This window comes from Triplophysa dalaica, chromosome 4, assembly GCF_015846415.1.
Source record: "Triplophysa dalaica isolate WHDGS20190420 chromosome 4, ASM1584641v1, whole genome shotgun sequence".
NCBI classification, from domain to species: Eukaryota; Metazoa; Chordata; class Actinopteri; order Cypriniformes; family Nemacheilidae; genus Triplophysa; species Triplophysa dalaica.
In genome coordinates, this window is record NC_079545.1 from 28,056,357 (window position 1) to 28,078,856 (window position 22,500).

The following is a 22,500-nucleotide window of genomic DNA, read 5'->3' on the forward strand; positions in this document are numbered from 1 at the left end:
GTAAATTAGACAGAACATGAACGCACCGTTTGGTCGGTTCTTACACCAGACAGAGAGATCTTTATCCCCACATCTACTTTGGCAGATTTGATCAGAATGAGAAATTCCTCCCATAAACTGCAGGATGGGAATATTGACTTACAAGTGAAGAATTCCTTTCATAAAAAAACGTTTTCCGTTCTGTCGCGCTGCTGAGAGTGAGGTCACGCTGAAGCAGGTGCATGAGAGAGCCGGTGTGTCTGCGCTATATGGGTCAGTCATAAGAGTCCGTGACACCTGACCCGACAGAGGAATCCACCGTCACAGAGAACGGGACCTCAAATTGAGTAAAGAGCGTTTACCACATTGTCCGACCTCCTCACTGTCTTCCATCCAAGCAAGATCCTTTTTATTTCTCTTTCGATAAAAGTAAGATGCATCGTACAGCTCCAGGTATCCACAAACAGATGATTTGTCCTCCATTGTTGTTTTGCATTTCTGCCTCTTCTCGCTACGTTATAATGACGTGACTATTAGAGCAAGCTCCTGATTGGATAACGCGGCGCAAATTTTCACCAAAGTTCCGATTTTCTAACTCGGGCAAATCGGGAGTAAGGCATGTCAAACGCTCGAAGAAGATATTTTAAAGAATGTTGATAATCAAACAACACTGAACCCCATCGGCTTCAGTTGTACGAACACAAAACCAGCGAGACATTTCACAAAATATCTTCTTTTGTGTTCCACTGATGAAAGAGACGCACACAGATGTGCAACGACCATGATGAGAGGATTTGGATTTTTTGATTATCTATCGCAGCTTTGATTTGAACTCTATGGGTGTTCATCTTTCATTAGTGGACATGTGGATTTATTGACAGTGTTGATGATGCAAAAGTTAAATCAACTGTAAAGCATCTCTGCAGCGAAAGAGTGATGTCATCATCCAGATGAGGTTTTATTCTTATCCATCAATGTCTGATTATTGTTGAATATTAATTGTGTGTGTTTGCAGTGGACGGCGAGTGGGCCGACTGGAGCAAATGGTCTGCGTGTAGCACAGAATGCACTCAGTCGAGGAACAGAGAGTGTAACGCTCCCGTACCTCAGAACGGAGGAATGGACTGTGATGGAGTCACACTACAGTCACAAAACTGCACCGATGGATTCTGTCTACAGAGTGAGTCAACACACACACACAAATATAACACAACTATCATTATCATCGGGATGGTTTGAGGTGCTCTGAAGGGTGAATGTGACCTTCAGCATCCACGTCTTGCGCTTCTCCAATGTGTGCTTCAGGACGAGAGTGATCACCCACAATGCACTGCAAACTTATCATGTTCTGACTCTGTGAAATGGGCACACATTTTCACAAGTGAATTCTCAGAAATTGTGATTTTTATTTGTTCTCATACAGAAAAGCGTGTGCAAAAAAGTGCCGTCAAACGATTAATCGTGATTAATCGCTTCCAGAATATAAAAGTTTGTGTTTACATTATATATGTGTGTGTACTGGGCATATTCATTTTTATATGTATATGCACACATATATATTTATGCATTTTAGAGAAATATAAAAAAATTACATTTATATATCATTTAAATGATTGGTAAATGTAAATAATTACATGTACATATTTCCTTCATATACCAATGTGTATGTTTTTGTGTTTATGAATACAAAATGAATATGCGCACTACACAGACATATATTATGAATTCACAAACTTTTATTCTGGATGCGATTAATCGATATTAATCATTTGACAGCCCCCCCCCAAAAAGTTGTTTTGTGTATTTCATGTGGCTTTTCTGTAAGGGTTAAAAAAACTGTTAGAAAAACCCACATCTGTGTTCAGTCAGTGTAACAGAATAAGAAAATTGGTCGTGAGAGTTTTTTAAACAACTGACAGGTGACATGAATGTGTATAATCATCAGTCATCGGCATCATGACACTTTCATTTGTTTGCTGCTGTGTAGAGAGATTATTGTGTGTGAGCGAGAGAGAGAGAGGGAGAGAGAGAGAGGAAGAGAGAGGAAGAGAGAGAGGGAGAGAGAGAGAGAGTCTGAGGGTGTAATGGATTTGATGTCTCTCTCTTCCCTCAGGCTCTTCCTCCCTAAAGTTTGAACTTGAAAAAGTTTTCCTCTTAAAAGTTGAGCAGGCACAATCCGTTTAACCCCGTTCATGTCGAGTCTCTTCAACGTCTCTCTCGCTCCCAAACCTATACGTGCTCGCAACCTAGCATTTAAAACATCACAAATTTTTCTGTTCAAACGTTAAAGCAATTCATACCTCGTTCACACTCGACATCCCGAGTTTTCAACAGGATTCACAATGTTTTGCAATCGTAACGTCAAAATGGCATTTCACGTTAAAAATGACTGTGACCACATCACAATCATAGCATTAACGTTAATTAAGTTTAACGGTTCAGTTGATTTAAGTTTATTTACGGCACAGAGAAAGTTAATGTGTAACTTAAGTGCACTGTGAATTAAAGTACGTGTACATGAGGGACAGCGTACACATTTCTTCATCAGGGCCGGATTCACAAAACATTATTAAGAAGAAAATTCTTCTTAGCTGACATGTTTTTTCTTATATTCAAATTTAAGAAAAAAGTAAGGAATGTTATGCATTCCAGAAAAAACTTGTTAAGACAGATCTTTAAAAAAAATTCTCAAGATTGATCTTAGAGAAAAATGAAGAAGATTCCAAATTCTCAAAACAAAAGCTGTCGTAAATAAAATCTTAAAATGACGACAGCCTCACGGTTGTCTTAAATCTCAAAAGATAAGATCCTGAATACATATATTTGGTTGTTTCACATGTGACGTCTTTACATGTTTACTTGCCTTTAAGGAATATTTATTTTAATATAATAAGGAAAAGGTCTAGATCCCTTTCTGGGATAAAGTGACTCGAAACGGAGAGAGTCACAAGTATTATGTCGTAGTAACACAATTTTTTTTAAATGTATTTTAATACGTATATTTTTTTACCGCTTGCTAACATATTAACTAACATGTGGCCGTAAATGCCGTTTAATGCTAATACAGTATATATATATATATATGTGCTATATAAGTATGCAATGTGCTTGTTACATACATCAAGTTTATTAGATAAACATCTACAGTTACCACATGAGCAAGTGAGTGTAATCATATTATTTTATTCTCAAATAGGACGGGAAAACCCATGTGTATTCGTGTGATTCATAGGAAGTATACTTTGTAAGGAAGTTAAAAAAAAAGAAGTTTACCACAGGCCAAGTCACTTTGGATTTTATTGAATGTATTTTCATTCTTCTTCAAACACAGAAAACATTGATGTACACAAATGTGAAACAGAACATTTTCAGTGCGTCTGAGATGAACATGCGCTTCAGTTAAAAATCATCTAGGCTTAAGGTCTTTGCGATTATAGTCCGAAATGTTTGTATGCGTCTTTTGTATTTGACGCTTGTTTGAACGGTGTCTCTGAGTTGTCAAAACACCATTCAAAATCCTTGCTAAGGATGCGAAAAACGCAGAAAACTGAACCTAGTCAGATTTTTTTTATGACGGAAGATTAATATCGGACCCAGTGTGTGAATGTGATTGACCCAACGTGAGGTCGTATTTATTTTCTTAACTTGTGAGAATTTCGGAGGCAAATTTCGGATTCTTTGTGCAATGGGCTTCACTCATCCTGAACTTGACAGGATTCATCTTTGTCACATTTTATTTCTCTGATAGACTCTTTGTTGCCAAATGCAAACAACTGAATTTAAAATAGTGTCGCTTTTTGTCTAACAAAGGACTTGTGTGTGAGATCACAGTTTTACAACATCCTATCAGCTTTATAGCTGACTGAGCCGTGGCGCTGAGACGAGCAATTTGTTTTGGAAAACACTTTGTTTATTTGAATGAAAAACACATTTGAGAATCTCCTCACAGCATTCGCTTAATTTTGTTTTGTTATACGCATCATCTTTTTAACTTTGTATTATAAATGGTCGTATATTTAATGATAGATCTCTCTTGAACTTCATGTGGTCACCTATGTGAGAAGCTCATTCGCGCCCCTAAGCTTTAAAAGAAGCTAAATGTCACATCAGACCGATGGGAGACTTGAATATTTACCTGATCACCATCTCACAAGAGTCACACATTTTAATATGTCAGCCTCACAGACTCTCGCTCATCTTGTCATCACATCTTCTGTTGTCTCGGGTCACCTAATGGCATCAGGCTGTCTTTATTTTGCATGAATATGATTTTGTCTCTCTCTGAAGGTTCAGTACATCAGCTATCTCTTCAGCCTGTGGGGACGAGAGAGGAAGGGTTTACATGTGAGTGTCGCCTCTGTCTTGTGTTTTCGCTTGCATGTCTTTGACGCTGGATTTCATTCCTGTTTTCACAGAGTAAAAGCCGCCGTGTGTTTGCTTGAGTGTTTCGCTTTATGTTCTGCACTTTATTTCCCCGGACCCTCCAATCACAGAATCTCTCTCTCTCACACACACACACACACGCAAAAGGGAATTCTCTCAGATAAAATCCTGCTATCCTTACACACACACACACACACACATACACATACAGTAAGTGGACATTAATACAAAAACACATAAATACACTCAAACACACACACACAAAAGTTGAATTCTGTCTGATAAAATCCTACTATTCTTAAACACACACACACACACACACGTACAGTATGTGGACATAAATACACAAACACACACACAAACACAGTGTGCGGACATAAAAACACAAACACATAAATACATTCAAAAACACACACACAAAAGTTGAATTCTCTCAGATAATATCCTGCTATTCTTACTGACACACACATACAGTATGTAAACAAAAAACACACACACACACACACACACAAAAAGTTGAATTCTCGCAAATAAAATCCTGCTATTCTTACACAAACACGCACAAACACAAACAGTATGTGAACATAAATACACACACACACGGTATGTCAACATAAATACACAAACACATAAATACACTCAAACACACACACACAAAAGTTGAATTCTGTCTGATAAAATCCTACTATTCTTAAACACACACACACACGCACACACACACGTACAGAATGTGGACATAAATACACAAACACACACACAAACAAAGTGTGCGGAAATAAAAACAAAAATACATACACACACACACACACAAAAAGTTGAATTCTCTCAAATAAAATCCTGCTATTCTTACACAAACACGCACAAACACAAACAGTATGTGAACATAAATACACACACACGGTTTGTCAACATAAATACACAAACACATAAATACACTCAAACACACACCCAGACACACACACACAAAAAGTTGAATCCTCTCATTTAAAATCCTGCTATTCTTACACAAACACACACACACATACAGTATGTAGACATAATCACACAAACACATAAATACACTCAAACACACACACACACAAAAGTTGAATTCTTTCAGATAAAATCCTGCTATTCTTAAACACACACAAATACAGTATGTGAACATAAATACACAGACATTCAAGTCAACTTTATTTATATAGCGCTCTTTACAATTTTCATTGTTACAAAGCAGCTGTACATGTGACACATTGACTACAAGAAAAACAACTAAAGGCATACACCTGTAAAAACAAGAAAAAGGTTAAAACAACAAAAGACCGTCATACAAATGCTACACACACACAATATGCATACATACACACATTGACATAGACGCGCACACACACAAACACACTCGCACACACGCACAGTGAAAGCACACATAGGAGAGAGAACCACAGGTCAAATATTAAACAGAATATAAATTCTTATATGCAATATTAAATATAGGCAAATAGTGCAAAACAATATGCAAACGGTGGCGAGGAACCCAAAACTCCAATCGAGAAAAAAAAACTCAGGAGAACCCAGGCCCAACCAGGGGATTCCAGTTCCCCTCTGGCAAAAGCTGCTGCCTCTGCACAAGCTCAACAGTGCTTGCACAACAAGGCTAAATAAAAAATAAAGAAGGTAAATTATAGATTTAAGATTATCATTAACAATCTAATAGCATTTGAAGTGTTGTAGGAAAATCGTGTCAATTTGCCGCGTCCTTTATCCAGCTCTATCATCTCAGCTCTTGTCAGGTCACCGCTTCCCATTGTCAGCTCTGCCATCAGGTCTGGACATGAACTGCATCCTGCGGTAACCTTGGAACAAAGAGACAAGACTGGCTGAGAGTAGAGTACTGTTCTGCACTCTTTGATGCAACAAGTACATCATTTGTTGTTGGATGTGTTCCTGGTTCCGGTTGATCTAAATAATGCAGTCTAAATCCTCTGTGGATTAATATTATGGAAGTGTAGTGTATGCAAGATTAAAAAGATGAGTCTTTAGTCTAGATTTAAACTGACAGAGTGTGTCTGCTTCCCCGACCGTGTAGGGAAGAATATTCCAAAGTTTAGGCGCTAGATAAGAAAAGGATCTACCACCTGCACTTGATTTTGAGATTCTAGGTATTACCAACTGACAGGACGCCTGAGAGCGTAATGCACATGGAGGATTGTAATACAATAGAAGTTCATTCAAATACTGCGGCGTTAGACCATGTAGGGCTTTATAGGTAATAAGCAAGATCTTAAAGTTAATGCGATGCTTTATAGGTAACCAGTGCAAGGTTGACAGAACCGGGGTTATATGCTCATACTTTTTTGTATGCGTAAGAACTTGAGCTGCCGCATTTACATTTACATTAAATGCTTTTATCCAAAGCGACTTACATTGCTTTTATCGTATACATTTTACATAGGTATTTGCAATCCCCTGGGATCAAACCCACAACCTTGCGTTGTTAACGCAATGCTCTTACCACTGAGCTACCGGAAAGCTTTGAACCAGTTGCAGTTTTTGTAATAGGCCTGCAGGGCAACCACCTAAATGTGCATTACAGTAATCTAGTCTTGATCTCATGAATTAATTTCTCAGCATCTGACAGTGACACACACACACACACACACACACAGTATGTGGACATAAAAACACAAACAAATAAATACATTCAAAAACACACACACACACAAAAAGTAGATTTCTCGCAGATAAAATCCTTCTATTTTTACACAAACACACACAGTATGTGGACATAAACACACAAACACATAAATACACTCACAAACACATGCACACAAACACACACACACACGCACTCACACACATACAGTATGTGGACATAAACACACAAACACATAAATACACTCACAAACACACACACGCACACACACATACAGTATGTGGACATAAACACACAAACACATAAATACACTCACAAACACATGCACACAAAAACACACACACATGCACACACGCACACACACATACAGTATGTGGACATAAACACACAAACACATAAATACACTCACAAACACATGCACACAAAAACACACACACATGTACACACGCACACACACATACAGTATGTGGACATAAACACACAAACACATAAATACACTCACAAACACATGCACACAAAAACACACACACATGTACACACGCACACACACATACAGTATGTGGACATAAACACACAAACACATAAATGCACTCACAAACACATGCACACAAACACACACACACATACACACACATACAGTATGTGGACATAAACACACAAACACATAAATACACTCACAAACACATGCACACAAAAACACACACACATGCACACACGCACACACACATACAGTATGTGGACATAAACACACAAACACATAAATACACTCACAAACACATGCACACAAAAACACACACACATGTACACACGCACACACACATACAGTATGTGGACATAAACACACAAACACATAAATACACTCACAAACACATGCACACAAAAACACACACACATGTACACACGCACACACACATACAGTATGTGGACATAAACACACAAACACATAAATGCACTCACAAACACATGCACACAAACACACACACACATAAACACACATACAGTATGTGGACATAAACACACAAACACATAAATACACTCACAAACACATGCACACAAAAACAAACACACATGTACACACGCACACACACATACAGTATGTGGACATAAACACACAAACACATAAATGCACTCACAAACACATGCACACAAACACACACACACATACACACACATACAGTATGCGGACATAAACACACAAACACATAAATACACTCACAAACACATGCACACAAAAACACACACACATGCACACACGCACACACACATACAGTATGTGGACATAAACACACAAACACATAAATACACTCACAAACACATGCACACAAAAACACACACACATACACACACGCACACACACATACAGTATGTGGACATAAACACACAAACACATAAATGCACTCACAAACACATGCACACAAACACACACACACATACACACACATACAGTATGTGGACATAAACACACAAACACATAAATACACTCACAAACACATGCACACAAAAACACACATGTTCACATGCACACACACATACAGTATGTGGACATAAACACACAAACACATAAATACACTCACAAACACATGCACACAAAAACACACACACATGTCCACACGCACACACACATACAGTATGTGGACATAAACACACAAACACATAAATGCACTCACAAACACATGCACACAAACACACACACACATACAGTATGTGGACATAAACACACAAACACATAAATACACTCACAAACACACACACACATACACACACACACATACACATACAGTATGTGGACATAAACACACAAACACATAAATACACTCACAAACACACACACACATACACACACGCACATACACACACATACAGTATGTGGACATAAACACACAAACACATAAATACACTCACAAACACACACACACATACACATATAGTATGTGGACATAAACACACAAACACATAAACACACTCACAAACACATGCACACAAACACACACACACACACACATACACATACAGTATGTGGACATAAACACACAAACACATAAACACACACACAAACACATGCACACAAACACACATGCGCGCACACTCACAGTTGCCACTGATGTGATTAAAACAGTCCCTGCAGTCTAAACTTTCTTCATAAACATCAGCAGTCAAAATATTCATATATATTTTTTATATATTGGAGCTTTTTACACTTTCATAATCTTCCATCAAAACATCATCATTCTCTGCCTCTGAAATGATTTTTCTTTTTCTAATGGGATAAAATGTAACATAATATTTATTTTAAATGATATTGAATTGAAACAATAGCACATTTTTACCATTTAATGAAGTTCTACGTGTTAAACTGGACAACAAAACCAGTCTTCAGTAGTATGGGAACATTTCTGGTAGGGATGCAATAATTGACATATCGCTACATCCCATTATTTAAGTAAAAGCCAAAAATAGATTGTACGGGTCAAAATGATTGTTTTCTTTTATGCTAAAATTCATCAGAATATTAAGATCATGTTCAATGAAGATATTATGTAAATGTTCTTCTGTAAATTATTTTTGTGAGTTATATGCTATGCTTAGCATTTTATTTGGGAGACTTAAAAGGCGATTTTCTCAATATCATCAACATCATTATTTTCTGCTTAATTTTCACATCCCGTCATCTACACATCCTCCTCACATCTTTAAACACTCACAGATTATCGTCGGTGTCTTGACATGTTGAGATTTGGGAGATCGTGTGGTCTCTGGATTAAGAGCAGATGGAAATGTTTGTTATGCATATAAAACTCAGAGAGGAAAATAACAAGCAACCTTATTCAGGCTTTCATTATGAAACAGACATCAGTCAGATCGACTCATCTTCATGATGATAGACTTGTTTTACTATATCGTCCTTTTATCTTTCTGCTCATTATGAGATGTGCACTTTTCAGAAAACAAAAATCCACTTTCAGTTCATGTGTAGGTCTTCCAGGTTTAAAGTTATACGAACGTGGAAAGTTTATAGGATCGATAATCAGCAGTATGTCCAAGATCTCATATCACAGTTATTGCTCAGATGCTGTAAGCCAGTTTCATTTTATTTTAATACGGCAAAATAGATGATTCTCGAGTTTTATTCCACATCACTCACAGAAAAATAGCATAAGTCCTGCTCATCTGGATGTGCTCTGATACATTGTATCAATAGAATGTCACACAATATCACAATCCCACAATTATCTTCACTGTTAGTTACTGTTAAAGCAACAACGAGACGTTTTGGTGTATGGTTCCCCATGTGGTTGATAAGTGCAATTTTCTGTATAAATGTTGTAAATATTGCTGATGTAGAAGCTTCTACGTGGGCAGCGCAATACACATCAATTTGTTGACTAGGCAGAAATCTAGTTTGAACGAGGCAGTTCAAACAAGATTCTGAGGTAACAGTTGGTTGTTTGCTGTTAGCGCATAGGTGCTAGCTACATAGCAGCGAACTTGCTAACGTTAGCTTCCTAACACATTTGCAGTCACCCAAAACACAACACATGGAAGTGAATGTTCTTAGTTACCAACGCAAATCATTTTTTGCAGTCATATTTTGGGAAACACACTCGCGACCAGGCGTTGTGCTTTGTGTTATGGCTGCAATCACTTATTGACACTCAACTCGCTGTGGGAATTGTGCCTATCGCACAGTAACTTTAGATACAGATAACATTAGTCCACATGCATGAACTAAGGAATCATCAGCTCGTGGCCATAAAACATTTATTGCGGTTTGGTTGTCATCATTTACAAATATAACACTCAATTCGTGATGAGGCACAATCATGCTACGTGATCTATTGAGACCCAGCAACATTACATTATCTCTAGTCTAACTTATGGTTGACCAGTAACGTTAGTGTACCAATAAACAACCTGAGCACAGCCAAATTACTAATAAGCGATAAGAGATTTGTGTCCGATCACTCTCTCTCTTCTCTATGATTTATTTGTTGGCTCTGCCATGGTGATGGTTTGGAGACTTGTGTTGAACTAGATCGTTTAGTCTTATTGTTAGCTGTTGGCTAACTTCTCCCAGGCTACGAGTAAAATGTGATGTATGCTGTAAAGCAGGTGATGGGCGGGGCTTGTACCGGCTCGAACACCAAAATTACAAGTGCAATTTCAGCCAATAGAAGGCTGATTAGGAAGCAACAGCAGTAAAATTCATCCACTTAAAAGTTGTTCCAACTAAAGAATTTTAGAGACATTATTTTATGGTCAAAAAGTTTCTCGTTGTTGCTTTAAAATATAACACATCCTTACAGTAATAGAGCTGTGAATATAACGCTCTGATCATGATCATACAGGAAATGATTCATACAGATACTATCGCTAATATAAAGATCAGAATTGATGAATATTATAATACAATCTGTTTTATTCGGTTTATGATTCTACATATTTAATTATATGTTTTCTATTTTAGTATTACTATATCTATGTTCAGAATGATTTGTTTTGTCTTTTATTTCAAAAGATTTTGTGACAAAATCGTAATCATTAATTTGTTGGCAATGATAATCATATATTGAAAATAAGTTTATTGTACCACCTTGATTATTTCTAATGCCGTTAAAAAGAAGAGATGATTCTGTGTTGTTAACTGAGGATGAAAGGACTCTAGACAACCTCCATACTGTGTTTGTTGTGTGTGTGTGATGGGACAACGTTATCTCTGCACTGCTGAAGCTGTATTATTTATTTAACTCTCTCTCTCGCTCTCTCTCACTCTCACTCTCTCTCTATTTCTCTCTCTCTCGCTCTATTTCTCTCTCTCTCTCTCTCTCTCTCTCTCTGTCTCTCTCTCTCTATCTATCTTCCTCTCTCGGTCTCCCTCGTTGACTCTCGCTCGTGTTCAGAGAAAACGTTTAATCTTGCAGATACATTTTAATAGCTGCATTTAGTAGCTTGGCACTTTTATCATCAAAGCTTGTGTGAGGGTTTGTTTTGGTGTTCCTCCAGGGAAATGATTTAAATGACTGGAGGCATGTGATGGGGCGAGTTAGGGACGAACACACATAGAGAGAGAGATCGCTCAGATTAAAGTCAGATCTGTTGTTCGCATTAGTGTCTCACTACACAAGCAGAAAACAGAAAACATAATGCTGTGCACGTCTAACAGCCTGTAGGTTAACAATGACATATGAACAAATTTATGAAAGACTTGAAATGTTTTTGGGGTTTTTTGTGCGTGTGAAGTGTGAATTTCAGCAGAACTTGCTTGTTTTAGTATCCCAACTGAATTTTGTGTGGAAATTCTTTTGTGTGTATGTGTGTGTGTCTACGTGTTTGTGTGTATGTGTGTGTGTGTGTGTGTGTCTACGTGTTTGTGTGTATGTGTGTGTGTGTGTGTGTGTTTGTGTGTGTGTTTGTGTGTGTGTGTGTGTGTGTGTTTGTGTGTGTGTTTGTGTGTGTGTGTGTGTGTGTGTCTACGTGTTTGTGTGTGTGTTTGTGTGTGTGTGTTTGTGTGTGTGTGTGTGTGTGTGTGTGTGTTTGTGTGTATGTGTGTGTGCACGTCTCAGTTGGATGGATGTTGTGGTATCTGATCAGCAGAAGGTTCTTCCGGCCGCAGACTCACAGGTCAGATGGGTTGCCAGATACAGATCCTTCCTCTCGTTTCTCCTCCTCAGCATCTCCACGCCGTCTTTCTGCTTTAATCACTTCATGTGTACAATCAATAGTGTTTATAAGTCAAACGTGAAACTGCATAGAAACAAGATTCCTCCCACACACACACACAATGCATATTTAACATGACATTCTCTTTACATTCATTAGAACATGTAAGTGAAAAAATCTCAAACTTTCATTAAAGAGAAATACAGTTAGTTGACCGATGAAACAACAAAATTGAATAGAAGTCATTATATAATAAACACACTTATATAAATCACCTGTACATGTACACACACAGACACATGCACTACTGGTCGATTATAAGAGAAAAGCAATGACCGTCGTGTGTGTTTGGTCACAGTCAGTAATGGAATCATATTTGTCATCTGTGATCAATTTTTATCCGTAATTATAAATTAATTAGGAGTGTAAGCAGATCAATAATGCGCAGGAGAGATGAGGACGAGCCGTGGAGATTTTAGCTGTCACACAGACAGAGATGAGATATTATACACAAGTGTGACTGTCTTCTGTGAATAACATTTCAACGCTTTCTTTCACATGAGATCACTGCTTCTTATTCTCTAACACACACGCAAATAACGTCATCCAACCCTATGAAGTTGACTGTGTAGTGCAACAATAATTTGCTAAATGTTATAATGTATTAGCTGTAATAACGTCTTGGTTACGTATGTAACCTCAGTTCCCTGATGGAGGGAACGAGACGTTGTGTCGAGAACGACAGATGGGGTTCGCCCTTGAGAACCAATCAACTCTGACTACTATAGAAAAGGCCAAGGAAATTTGGCGAATGCAATTTGCATGCCGGGCTCCGCCCCCGGAAATCCGGTATAAAAGGAGGCCGGCGTGCAGCATTCACTTACCTTTGTTCTGAAGAGCCTGAGACCTCTCAAACTGCAGCAGAATACGATACGTGTTCGTGGCATAAGGGACACAACGTCTCGTTCCCTCCATCAGGGAACTGAGGTTACATACGTAACCAAGACGTTCCCTTTCTGTCGGTCTCTCGACGTTGTGTCGAGAACGACAGATGGGGTTGCCTATGGAAATCGCCACAACGTTGTATCGCGTCACAATCTCTAGCGAAGCGACGGTAACAAGCCTGGGCGTGTCATCTCGAAGCTTTCGTGAGACTGTAACCTTCCAGTGTGGTGGTCGGGGGGTTCCAGAGCTTTCTTGGAGAAAGATGGGTACAGCCCTGACCGGTAACTTTCACGGACGGGGCCTTAGCTCTCTATAGGCGAGAGGCCGTCCAGATCAGTTTACACCGGGTAAGCGCGACTCTTAATCAGAGAAGCGCTACAGAGGCCACCTCCTACCCGTGGGGAGGAATATGGTGGATATAGGTATGGTCTCGTCCTTGGAGGAGAACGCATGGAACGTGCGGACTGAGTAGTTAACCGCGAGGTGGAGGCCCACCTGGGGAAGCTCATGGGTTACCAGGAGTGGGAACCATTCTCATGAGGATACATCAGACGGAACAGCCCACGGAGGGGGTGTTACAGACGTCCGGTAGCACTAGGTCCGGTTAGAGCTATCTGTGATAGCTCACATGGTATCCCGGCCTAAGGGGGAAGGCTGCTCTGCCCAGCCAGCCCCCAGGGGGTGCTTGTTTGGTGATGGATGGAATGCCTATTCTTAACCAGTGTCTGGGTAAGAAGGGAGGCTGGTGAGGTACCAGTTTCTTAGCGATGTGTTCGGGTAAGAAGAAAAGGTAAATAGCACACTGACCCAACCTGTTAGAGGGTGGAAAGGTGCTTTCGCAGGCATACGCCCCCCCGGATGCCAGTCCTACATGTCGCCACGCAGGACGTGGGCTGACACCGGGTTTACGCGAAGGTTGTTAACCCTTGCGAAGGTGTTTGGGCATAGCCCAACCCGCAGCTCTACAGATGTCTGCTAGAGAGGCGCTTCTGCCAGTGTCCAGGAGGTGGCTAAACTCCGTGTGGAGTGAGCCCTCACTGCCAATGGGCATGGGAGATTCTGAGATCGGAATGCCGTCGTAACGGCATCCACGACCCAGTGCGCCAGCCTCTGTTTGGAGACAGCCTTCCCCTTCTGCTGTCCTCCAACAGACACGGAGCTGGTCAGAGCTTCAGAGCTCTGCGTGCGGTCCAGTACGTACTGGACACAACACTAATCGGGTTGGGTCTTCCTCCCCTATGGGGAGCGCCTGCAAGTTCACCACTTGGCCCCGGAGGGAGTAGTGGGAACTTCTTGGGCACGCATCCGGGCCTGGGTCTCAAGATAACGTGAGAGTTTCCAGGGCCGAGTTTAAGGCAATCCAGGGACATGGAGGATGCTCGGTGGTCCCCTACCCTCTTGAAGGAAGTGAGCGCCGTCAGGAGGGCCGTCTTACTCTATGAGGAAGATCGGAACCTCCGAGGGGCTCTTTGGGGGGCCCTGAGGCTCCCCAGGACCACTTAGGGTCCCAAGAGGGTATGGAGCGGAGATGAGGCGGATTCCGCCCTCTCGCTGCTTAGGAACCTGGTGACCAGGTCGTGTTGCCCTAGAAACTTTCCACCGACTGAGTCGTGATGAGTGGCAATAGCGACTACATACACTTTCAGTGTGGAAGGGAGATGTTAGTCTCCAGTCTCGTGAGAAGGGGAACACAATCCTGATCAAGCACCTCAGTGGGTCTTTCTCGTTGAGAAAGACACCAGGACGAGAAGAGGCACCGTCTAGAGGCGTGTAACCGCCTAGTAGATGGGGCCCTAGCCTGGGTGATGGTCTCAGCCGTATAGGGGGAGTAGCCATCTTAGGATCTTCTCGTCCCGTCTAGAGACCAGACATGGGTGTTCCAGAGGTCTGATCTGGGATGCCAGAACGTGTCCTTCCCCTGAGAGAGCAGGTCCTCTGTCAGGGGAATGGTTCAGGGGGAGTCGCTGTCCAGAGCATCGGCTCTGAGGCCAAGTGCGGTTAGACCGGTGTGGTGTAACCAATAACACTTGGTGCTCCTGCTCCCTGACCTTGCACAGAGTCTGTACAAGAAGGCTCCTGGGGGGGGGGAAGGTGTGCTTCCGCCCATCCCGCGGCCAGCTGTGCGCAAGGATATCCGTGCCGAGGGCAGGGACTATCAAGCGGGCAAATGGTGGTGTTACGGGAGGTGAACAGGTTTTACCTGGGCCTACCCGAACAGCCTCCAAATGAGCTGGACTGCACGGGGGTGGAGTCGCCACTCTCCACGAGGCATAAACTGGCGAGAAAGCACGTCGGCTGTCTAGTTCAGTTTGCCCGGGGTGTGTGGCCTGCAGGGAACGAGTCACCTGTTGACTCCACCGGAGGAGGCGTCGAGCAAGTTGTGTTTAGCTGCTGTGTGCGAACGCCACCCTGACGATCTGTATTCGCTACAGCTATAGTCGTGTCCTCGGAACAGCACGTGAATGTCTCGCACGAGAGGCCGTAGCCTGCTCAGTGCAAGTAGCATAGCCCACAACTCTTGGCAATTGATATGCCAGCGCAGGCGGGGGTTCGTCCAACACCCCACCTGCGTGCCCGTCGCACACTACACCGCACCCCTGCAGGGAGACTTCAGTCGTCACCACGACCTGCCTCATAACCTGCTCAGAGGGACCTGAGTCCGTCGAAAAAGTCATAAAGACTAGGGGTTATGGTGCGTCGGCAGCAGGGCTGTGCCACGCTCTCCTCGGAACTCGACTCTGAAACCAGTGTTGGAGCGGTGTCATGTGCATCAACTCGAGGGGTATTAACCCGCGAGGACGCCATGTGTCCCAGGAGCCTCTGAATTGTTTCAGGGGGACCGCTGTCTGCCTAAAATGTTCATTTCAGACAGTTCAACACTGGTTGGGCACAACTGCGGACAGGTGCGCCGACATGGTGACAGAGTTGAGTTCCATACCGAGAAAGAGGATGCTCTGCACTGGGGAGAGCTTGCCCCTCTCTTGGTTGACCTGGAGTCCCAATCGACCTAGGTGCCGGAGCACCAGGTCCCTTTGTGTACATAACAGATCTCGCGAGTGTGCCAAGATAGGCCAGTCGCTGAGATAGTTTAGTACCCGCTCGCCTTCCTCCTCTCAGGGAGAAAGGGCGGTCAGGGACAGACCGAAAGGGAGGACTCTGTACTGATATGCCCGCCTCTCGCACGCGAACCGTGGGAACGGCCGGTGTCGAGGAGGATCGAGACATGAAAGTAAGCGTCCTTCAGGTCGATTGCCACGAACCAATCCTGACACCTTATAGATGTCAGGACGCGCCTCTGTGTGAGCACCCTGAATGGCAGCTTGTGAAGGTGCTCTGTTCAGGGTACGCAGCCTTTGGGGGCAACCCGCCGTCTTTCTTGGGAACCATGAAGTGCGGGTGGTGACCCACTGAACATCTTGGTTTTGAGGGACGAACTCGATGCCTGTTTTGCCAGAAGGGTGGTGACCTCTACCCGAAGTACGGAGGCGTCCCTGCCTCTGACAGAGGGAGAGATGATGCCCCGAAACTTGGGTGAGTCTCTGGCGAACTGGATCGAGTAACCAAGACGGACCGCCCTCATTAGCCAGCGAGACAGTTTGGGCAGCTCTCGAGCTCCCAGGGATTGTGACAGGGTGACCAAGGGGACGGTCTGCTTCATCAATCCCACGGGGGGTGGTTCGTCGGCTGGCGGAGCTAACCATGTCGTGGGGAGTCCCCGGAGGGAAGGTTTGCTCCGCCTACTTACCTGCCTGGCGGGACAACGGCACGCACTGTCGGTTTGAGAGTGGTGACGGCTGTCGTATGTGTACGACCTCACGCCTCGCCAGGGTGTGAGGTCGGTTCGCCGAGCACAGTCCAGTGGAGTGTGCGATCGGCTGCAAGTAAACCCGGGGTGAACAGAAAACTCAGTGAGTAAGTGGGCGCCAAGCCCTAACAAGGGCCCGTCTTTGGTGACGAGGCAGGAGTCGTCCCGTACCGACCGATCAGAGCCGTGGCTGTGAAGGTTCGGGCCCGATGTTGTTCTCCCTGGGGTCTTCCCGTCAGTGTCCCTTCTCGCGAGGAGGTTGCTGACGGGGTGGAGGTTTCCCCCTCGACCTCTGCTTCCGGGGTGCCGCCTGTGGGGGCACAGGAACCGGAGCCGATGTCGAAAGGGTCCTGGGTTGCAGGGAAGCAGACGTCACGTGAGATCTCGGAGGCCTGTAGGCGGCCGAGTCGCGGCGTGAAAAAAATGTGGTTAATTGCCACTGTCTGCTTCGCCGTCAAAAAACTGCTGAGCGCAGTCCTCGACGGTGTTACCAACAACCCACCCTGCGAGATGAGTGCATCAAGAAAGCAGACTTCCTTGCTGTCACTCTTCTGCACAAGGTATAGCCGGGGGTGTCTCTCCTGGACCACTACCGTGGACATCGTCCGACCCAGGGCCCGTGCCGCCGCCTTAGTCGCCCGTAGAGCGCTGTCAGCGGTGGCACGGAGATCCTGCATTATACCCGGGTCGGCCTTACCCTCGTGGAGCCCTCTCAACGCCCTGGCCTGGCGGACCTGCAGGATGGCCAAGGCATAGAGAGAGGAGGCAGCCTGGCCCGCAACATCGCAAGCTTTCGACACATGCCGAAGTCTTACGTGCTTTGGACGGTAGGAGTGGTCGATCCCCCCCCAGGTGGTAGCCGTCCGCGGCACAGGTGCACCGCAGGCGGACGTTCCACCCGGGGGATCTCGACGCAGTCCTTGGCTGCCTCACCATCGAGGGAAGTAAGGGAGCCAGAGCTGGTTTCACTGGAACGGTCCGTGAGTGGAGCGTTCCAAGTTTTACACAGCTCCTCATGCACCTCCGGAAAAAACATGGCACCCGGGGTGGGCGCGGTTTGCACCGCGCACCGACCTCGGGAACCACGCATCCCCGGGTTAGCACGGATGACATCACTTCTGCTTCCTCCTGAACTCGACCGCTGGGGGTGGAGTTTGGATTCGGCAGAGTCGGATGCCAGTCTCCCTCCGATGCTGCGAGCGACATCTCATCTACGTCACACATCGTTTCCGAGTGTGTGCGTGAGGATCCGGACGGTATGCCACCGCCGGTTGGGGAACGTTCAGAAGAGCGAATCGGGGTGCGATCGGCCCGTGAGCACTTGGCTGGCGGGTTTACGTTCGCAGAGTTCCCCATATCACTAACGCTGCTAACGTGGGTGGTCATCGGGGCCGTAGCCACAGATGTCACAGCCCGGGTAGCAGACGAAATGGTGGCTGGTTCCCGTAGGAAGACAGCCACCCGTGACCGCAACTTCTGAATGACAATCTGCCCGCAGTGCAGGCAGATGTGTCAACGAACGCTGCTTCAGTGTGCTGGACGCCCAGACACCTAATGCAGCGATTGTGTCCATCCCCCTCCTCGATGAGGGTGCCGCACCCAAGAGAACAGCGGGACATGCCGCGCTGGAGAATGCTCAGTCATTCCTGAAAAGGACTTTTAGAAAAAATCTCTAACACCTCCGGAACCGCCGAGACGCCCAGGGGAAGGTCGCTGCAGGAAGGGACGATCCGCTGTAACACGTCGTAGCACCAGCGTGTAGTTGTAGAGGATTGAATCCTGAGTTGTACTCATGAGCGATGGCTCTGAAGAACAAAAGGTAAGTGAATGCTGCACGCCGGCCTCCTTTTATACCGGATTTCCGGGGGCAGAGCCCGGCATGCAAATTGCATTCGCCAAATTTCATTGGCCTTTTCTATAGTAGTCAGAGTTGATTGGTTCTCAAGGGCGAACCGCATCTGTCGTTCTCGACACAACGTCGAGAGACCGACAGAAAGGGAACAATTATTTATTAGACATCACAATGCATTAAAAGGTGCATTACAATGCTTTAAAACGACTTTTATAATGTATTATACATACATACTTTAAGGAAAGGGTTACCAAACATTCTAGCGACACATTAGCAACTCTTTAAATTTAAAATTCACCCAAGATCGTCTGCTCTGCTACAAGAAGAGTACTAATAATCTGTGTTGGGTTACTCTGAAAAAGTAATGAATTACTACTACTAGTTACATATTCAATAGTGTAATTAGATTACTGTAAATATTCTCTTCAAAAAGTATTTAATTACTTATTACTAATGACTTTCCTTCATCAACCTTGATCAGTTCAGTGACTCACGGATAGACATGAAACAACTCTTTTTACTTTTTTTAAATAAATCATATAAAACTACATAAAATAATATTATTTAATATTAATAAATTAATAAATACAGAGCTGTCTGTTTGTCCAAACAATGGAAGACTGGAGGAGTGTTTGGTTAGTCTGAATGTAAACTCGAATAAAATGAAACTGCGGTTATATAAGTGTGTTATGTTTTGAAGCATGATTGAAGGTCTAATCGAGCGCTTTTGTCTTATTGTCATTAATGAGTGATCAGCGCCTGTGTGTGTCTTACACATCCACACGTTACATATGCCAGGATTTAAATACAGAAGGGATGTTACGATTCACTCAGCTCACGATGCCATTCACGATACTGATCTCACAATACAACTTATTTTTACAGAATGAGTTCAGACAAATTAGGAATGAAAACCATTTCTTAAATGTTAAACGTTTCTTTGTGAGAGAAAACAAATTCCAAGTCGAATTCTGAATCGAATAAAAAATGAAATATAACTAAAATCTCTTCAAAGTAAACAAACTATTGCTTTTATTGGATTTTTCACATTTAAGAAATATCAGCATATGTACATTTTCAAGTTTGTAGTAAACACAGCGGCCCCTGCTGTTTAAAACATGTACTGCGATTCAAATAACATCTCCACCGGCTTGAATCCTCACATAATATAACCGATTTTCAACCGGCTCACGGTGAATCATTACATCCCTTATACACACACACACACACTTAAACATCAAGAGACTGTGATCATTTTATCTGCTTCTCACTTTGACGTACAAGAGCTGTGGTTTAATTTCAACCCTGATCCCATTTATTATACACACGCGCACACACACATATAGATTTCTTAGCTGTCAGGTAAAAGTGTCAAAATGTCGCTGTTGTTCTCCTGTAGTCCGATGAAGAATGAAGCAGATTTCATGAAGATGAGCGATGTGTCCGATAATCATTTATATTCTCATTAAACTAAAATCAGTTTCTGATTGTAAACTCTTGACTGTCTCTCATCTGCCTGAAGTTGAACGCATTATTTTGTCTTTCTCTTAGGCCCGTATTGTAATACAAGGCTTAGCCTAAACCAGGTTAAGGCACTTTTATAAAAATACCTTGGAGAAAAACATCTCTGGTTCGCATCTGGAGAAAAATGTTAAGATACATCAGGGCAAGTTATTTTCAGTTGAGACGGGTCAAACTCTTAAACTCTTAAAGGAAGAGTTCAACTGAAAAGAAAATTCTGTCAGCATTGACTCACCATCGAGTTGTTCCAAATCTGTACAAATGTCTTTGTTCTGATGAACATGATAAAGATATTTGGAAGAATGCTTGTGACCAAACAGATCTCGCCCCCATTGACTCCTATAGGAGGAAACATACAATGGTTGTCAAAAGTGGCCCTGAACTGATCTTCAAAATATCTTCTTTTGTGTTCAACTGAATAGAAACATTTTTTCCTCCTATGGGAGTCAACTGGGGTCTAGATCTGCAGCTCATAAGCATTCTTCCGAACATCTTTCTCCGTGCTCATCACATCAAAGACATTTATACAGATATGAAACCACTCGAAGGTGAATAAATGATGACAGAATTGTCATTATTGGTTGAATTGTCCCTTTCAGCCTTGTTTGTGAAACCAGTTTTACATTTACGCTTTCATCCAAAGTGATTTACGGTCCATTACAGGCTTTACATTTTTAATCACTATGTGAGTTTCCTGGGAATTGATCTTATGACCTTTGTGTCGCTGATGCAATCCTCTACCAGTAGAGCAAGAGAAACATGTGATGTACACGTGTGATTCATTTCAGTGTTCAGACGGGACCTCTGACCTGTGTGAAGTTTACAGTTTAGTGAAAAAACAATTATTTATGATAAAGTATAAAATACCTATTTGATCTTTTTTTACTATTTTTTGATTCACTGAATCAAAAGTTGTTCATTGAACAACTTTATCGTGTTATGTTGTCTGTATTCTTTTCATGTGGAATGACAACCATATATGAAAGAGGGCAAGGACACATCATCTTGTATTCGTGCGATGAAGATCATTCTATCAAAGTTTTGTGTTTTGTGTTGTTCAGCCGCTCCGGGAGGAGACGAGGTGGCTCTGTATGTGGGTATCGTGATGGCGGTGGTCATGTGTCTGGTCGTCTCTGTCATCATTGCCCTGCTCGTCTACCGTAAGACACACAGACGCTTTCATTCAGACATCATGGATTCATCAGTGCTGAACGGTGGATTTCAGCCTGTCGGCATCAAACAAGCACGATCAGGTGAGCAAACAACATTTATTGTTGTTGAGCTGTCATGCGTTAGTTGTGTGAGTAACGTATTTCATTTGCAGAAGGGCTGATATTGCTGATGACCTGTAGTACGTGATATTGATACTACAGCTGTAAATAATTGAATTAATGCAAAGTGATGTGGTCGAAAGAGATGCAAAAAGTGTCACTATGTGAATCTATCAGTTTGAAGAAAAATGGATGCATTTGTTTTTGTGAATGTTTGATACGAATTTATTTTATGTTTTACTGTTTATTGCCGAATGCAACAGTTATATATGAACATTCTCACAAAAAAAGTATACAATTTTCAAGAAAGGATGTTGATGTACATCTGAACTCTTTAAGGAAATGTAAGAATTAAGGACTTTGATTAAATAAATAATGAAATAAACATAGTGTAAAATGTTACAATGTTACACACTGGAACGATTTAAATTCCAGCTAGAGACTTTAAGGCCGT

The 22,500-nt window shown here is 42.7% G+C and overlaps 1 protein-coding gene across 2 annotated transcripts in view; it reads left to right on the plus strand.

Moving 5' to 3' along the window:
* The window catches only part of unc5ca (unc-5 netrin receptor Ca), a 128,879-nt gene that overhangs the window by 85,683 nt on the left and 20,696 nt on the right, over positions 1 to 22,500 (plus strand). The window contains exons 9-11 of one of the 2 annotated variants that reach the window (XM_056746507.1): positions 995 to 1,159; positions 4,267 to 4,323; positions 21,837 to 22,028. In XM_056746507.1, the coding sequence (XP_056602485.1) occupies positions 995 to 1,159; positions 4,267 to 4,323; positions 21,837 to 22,028 (414 nt within the window). The remainder of the gene's footprint in view (positions 1 to 994; positions 1,160 to 4,266; positions 4,324 to 21,836; positions 22,029 to 22,500) is intronic. The other variant, XM_056746508.1, reaches the window with a different exon arrangement.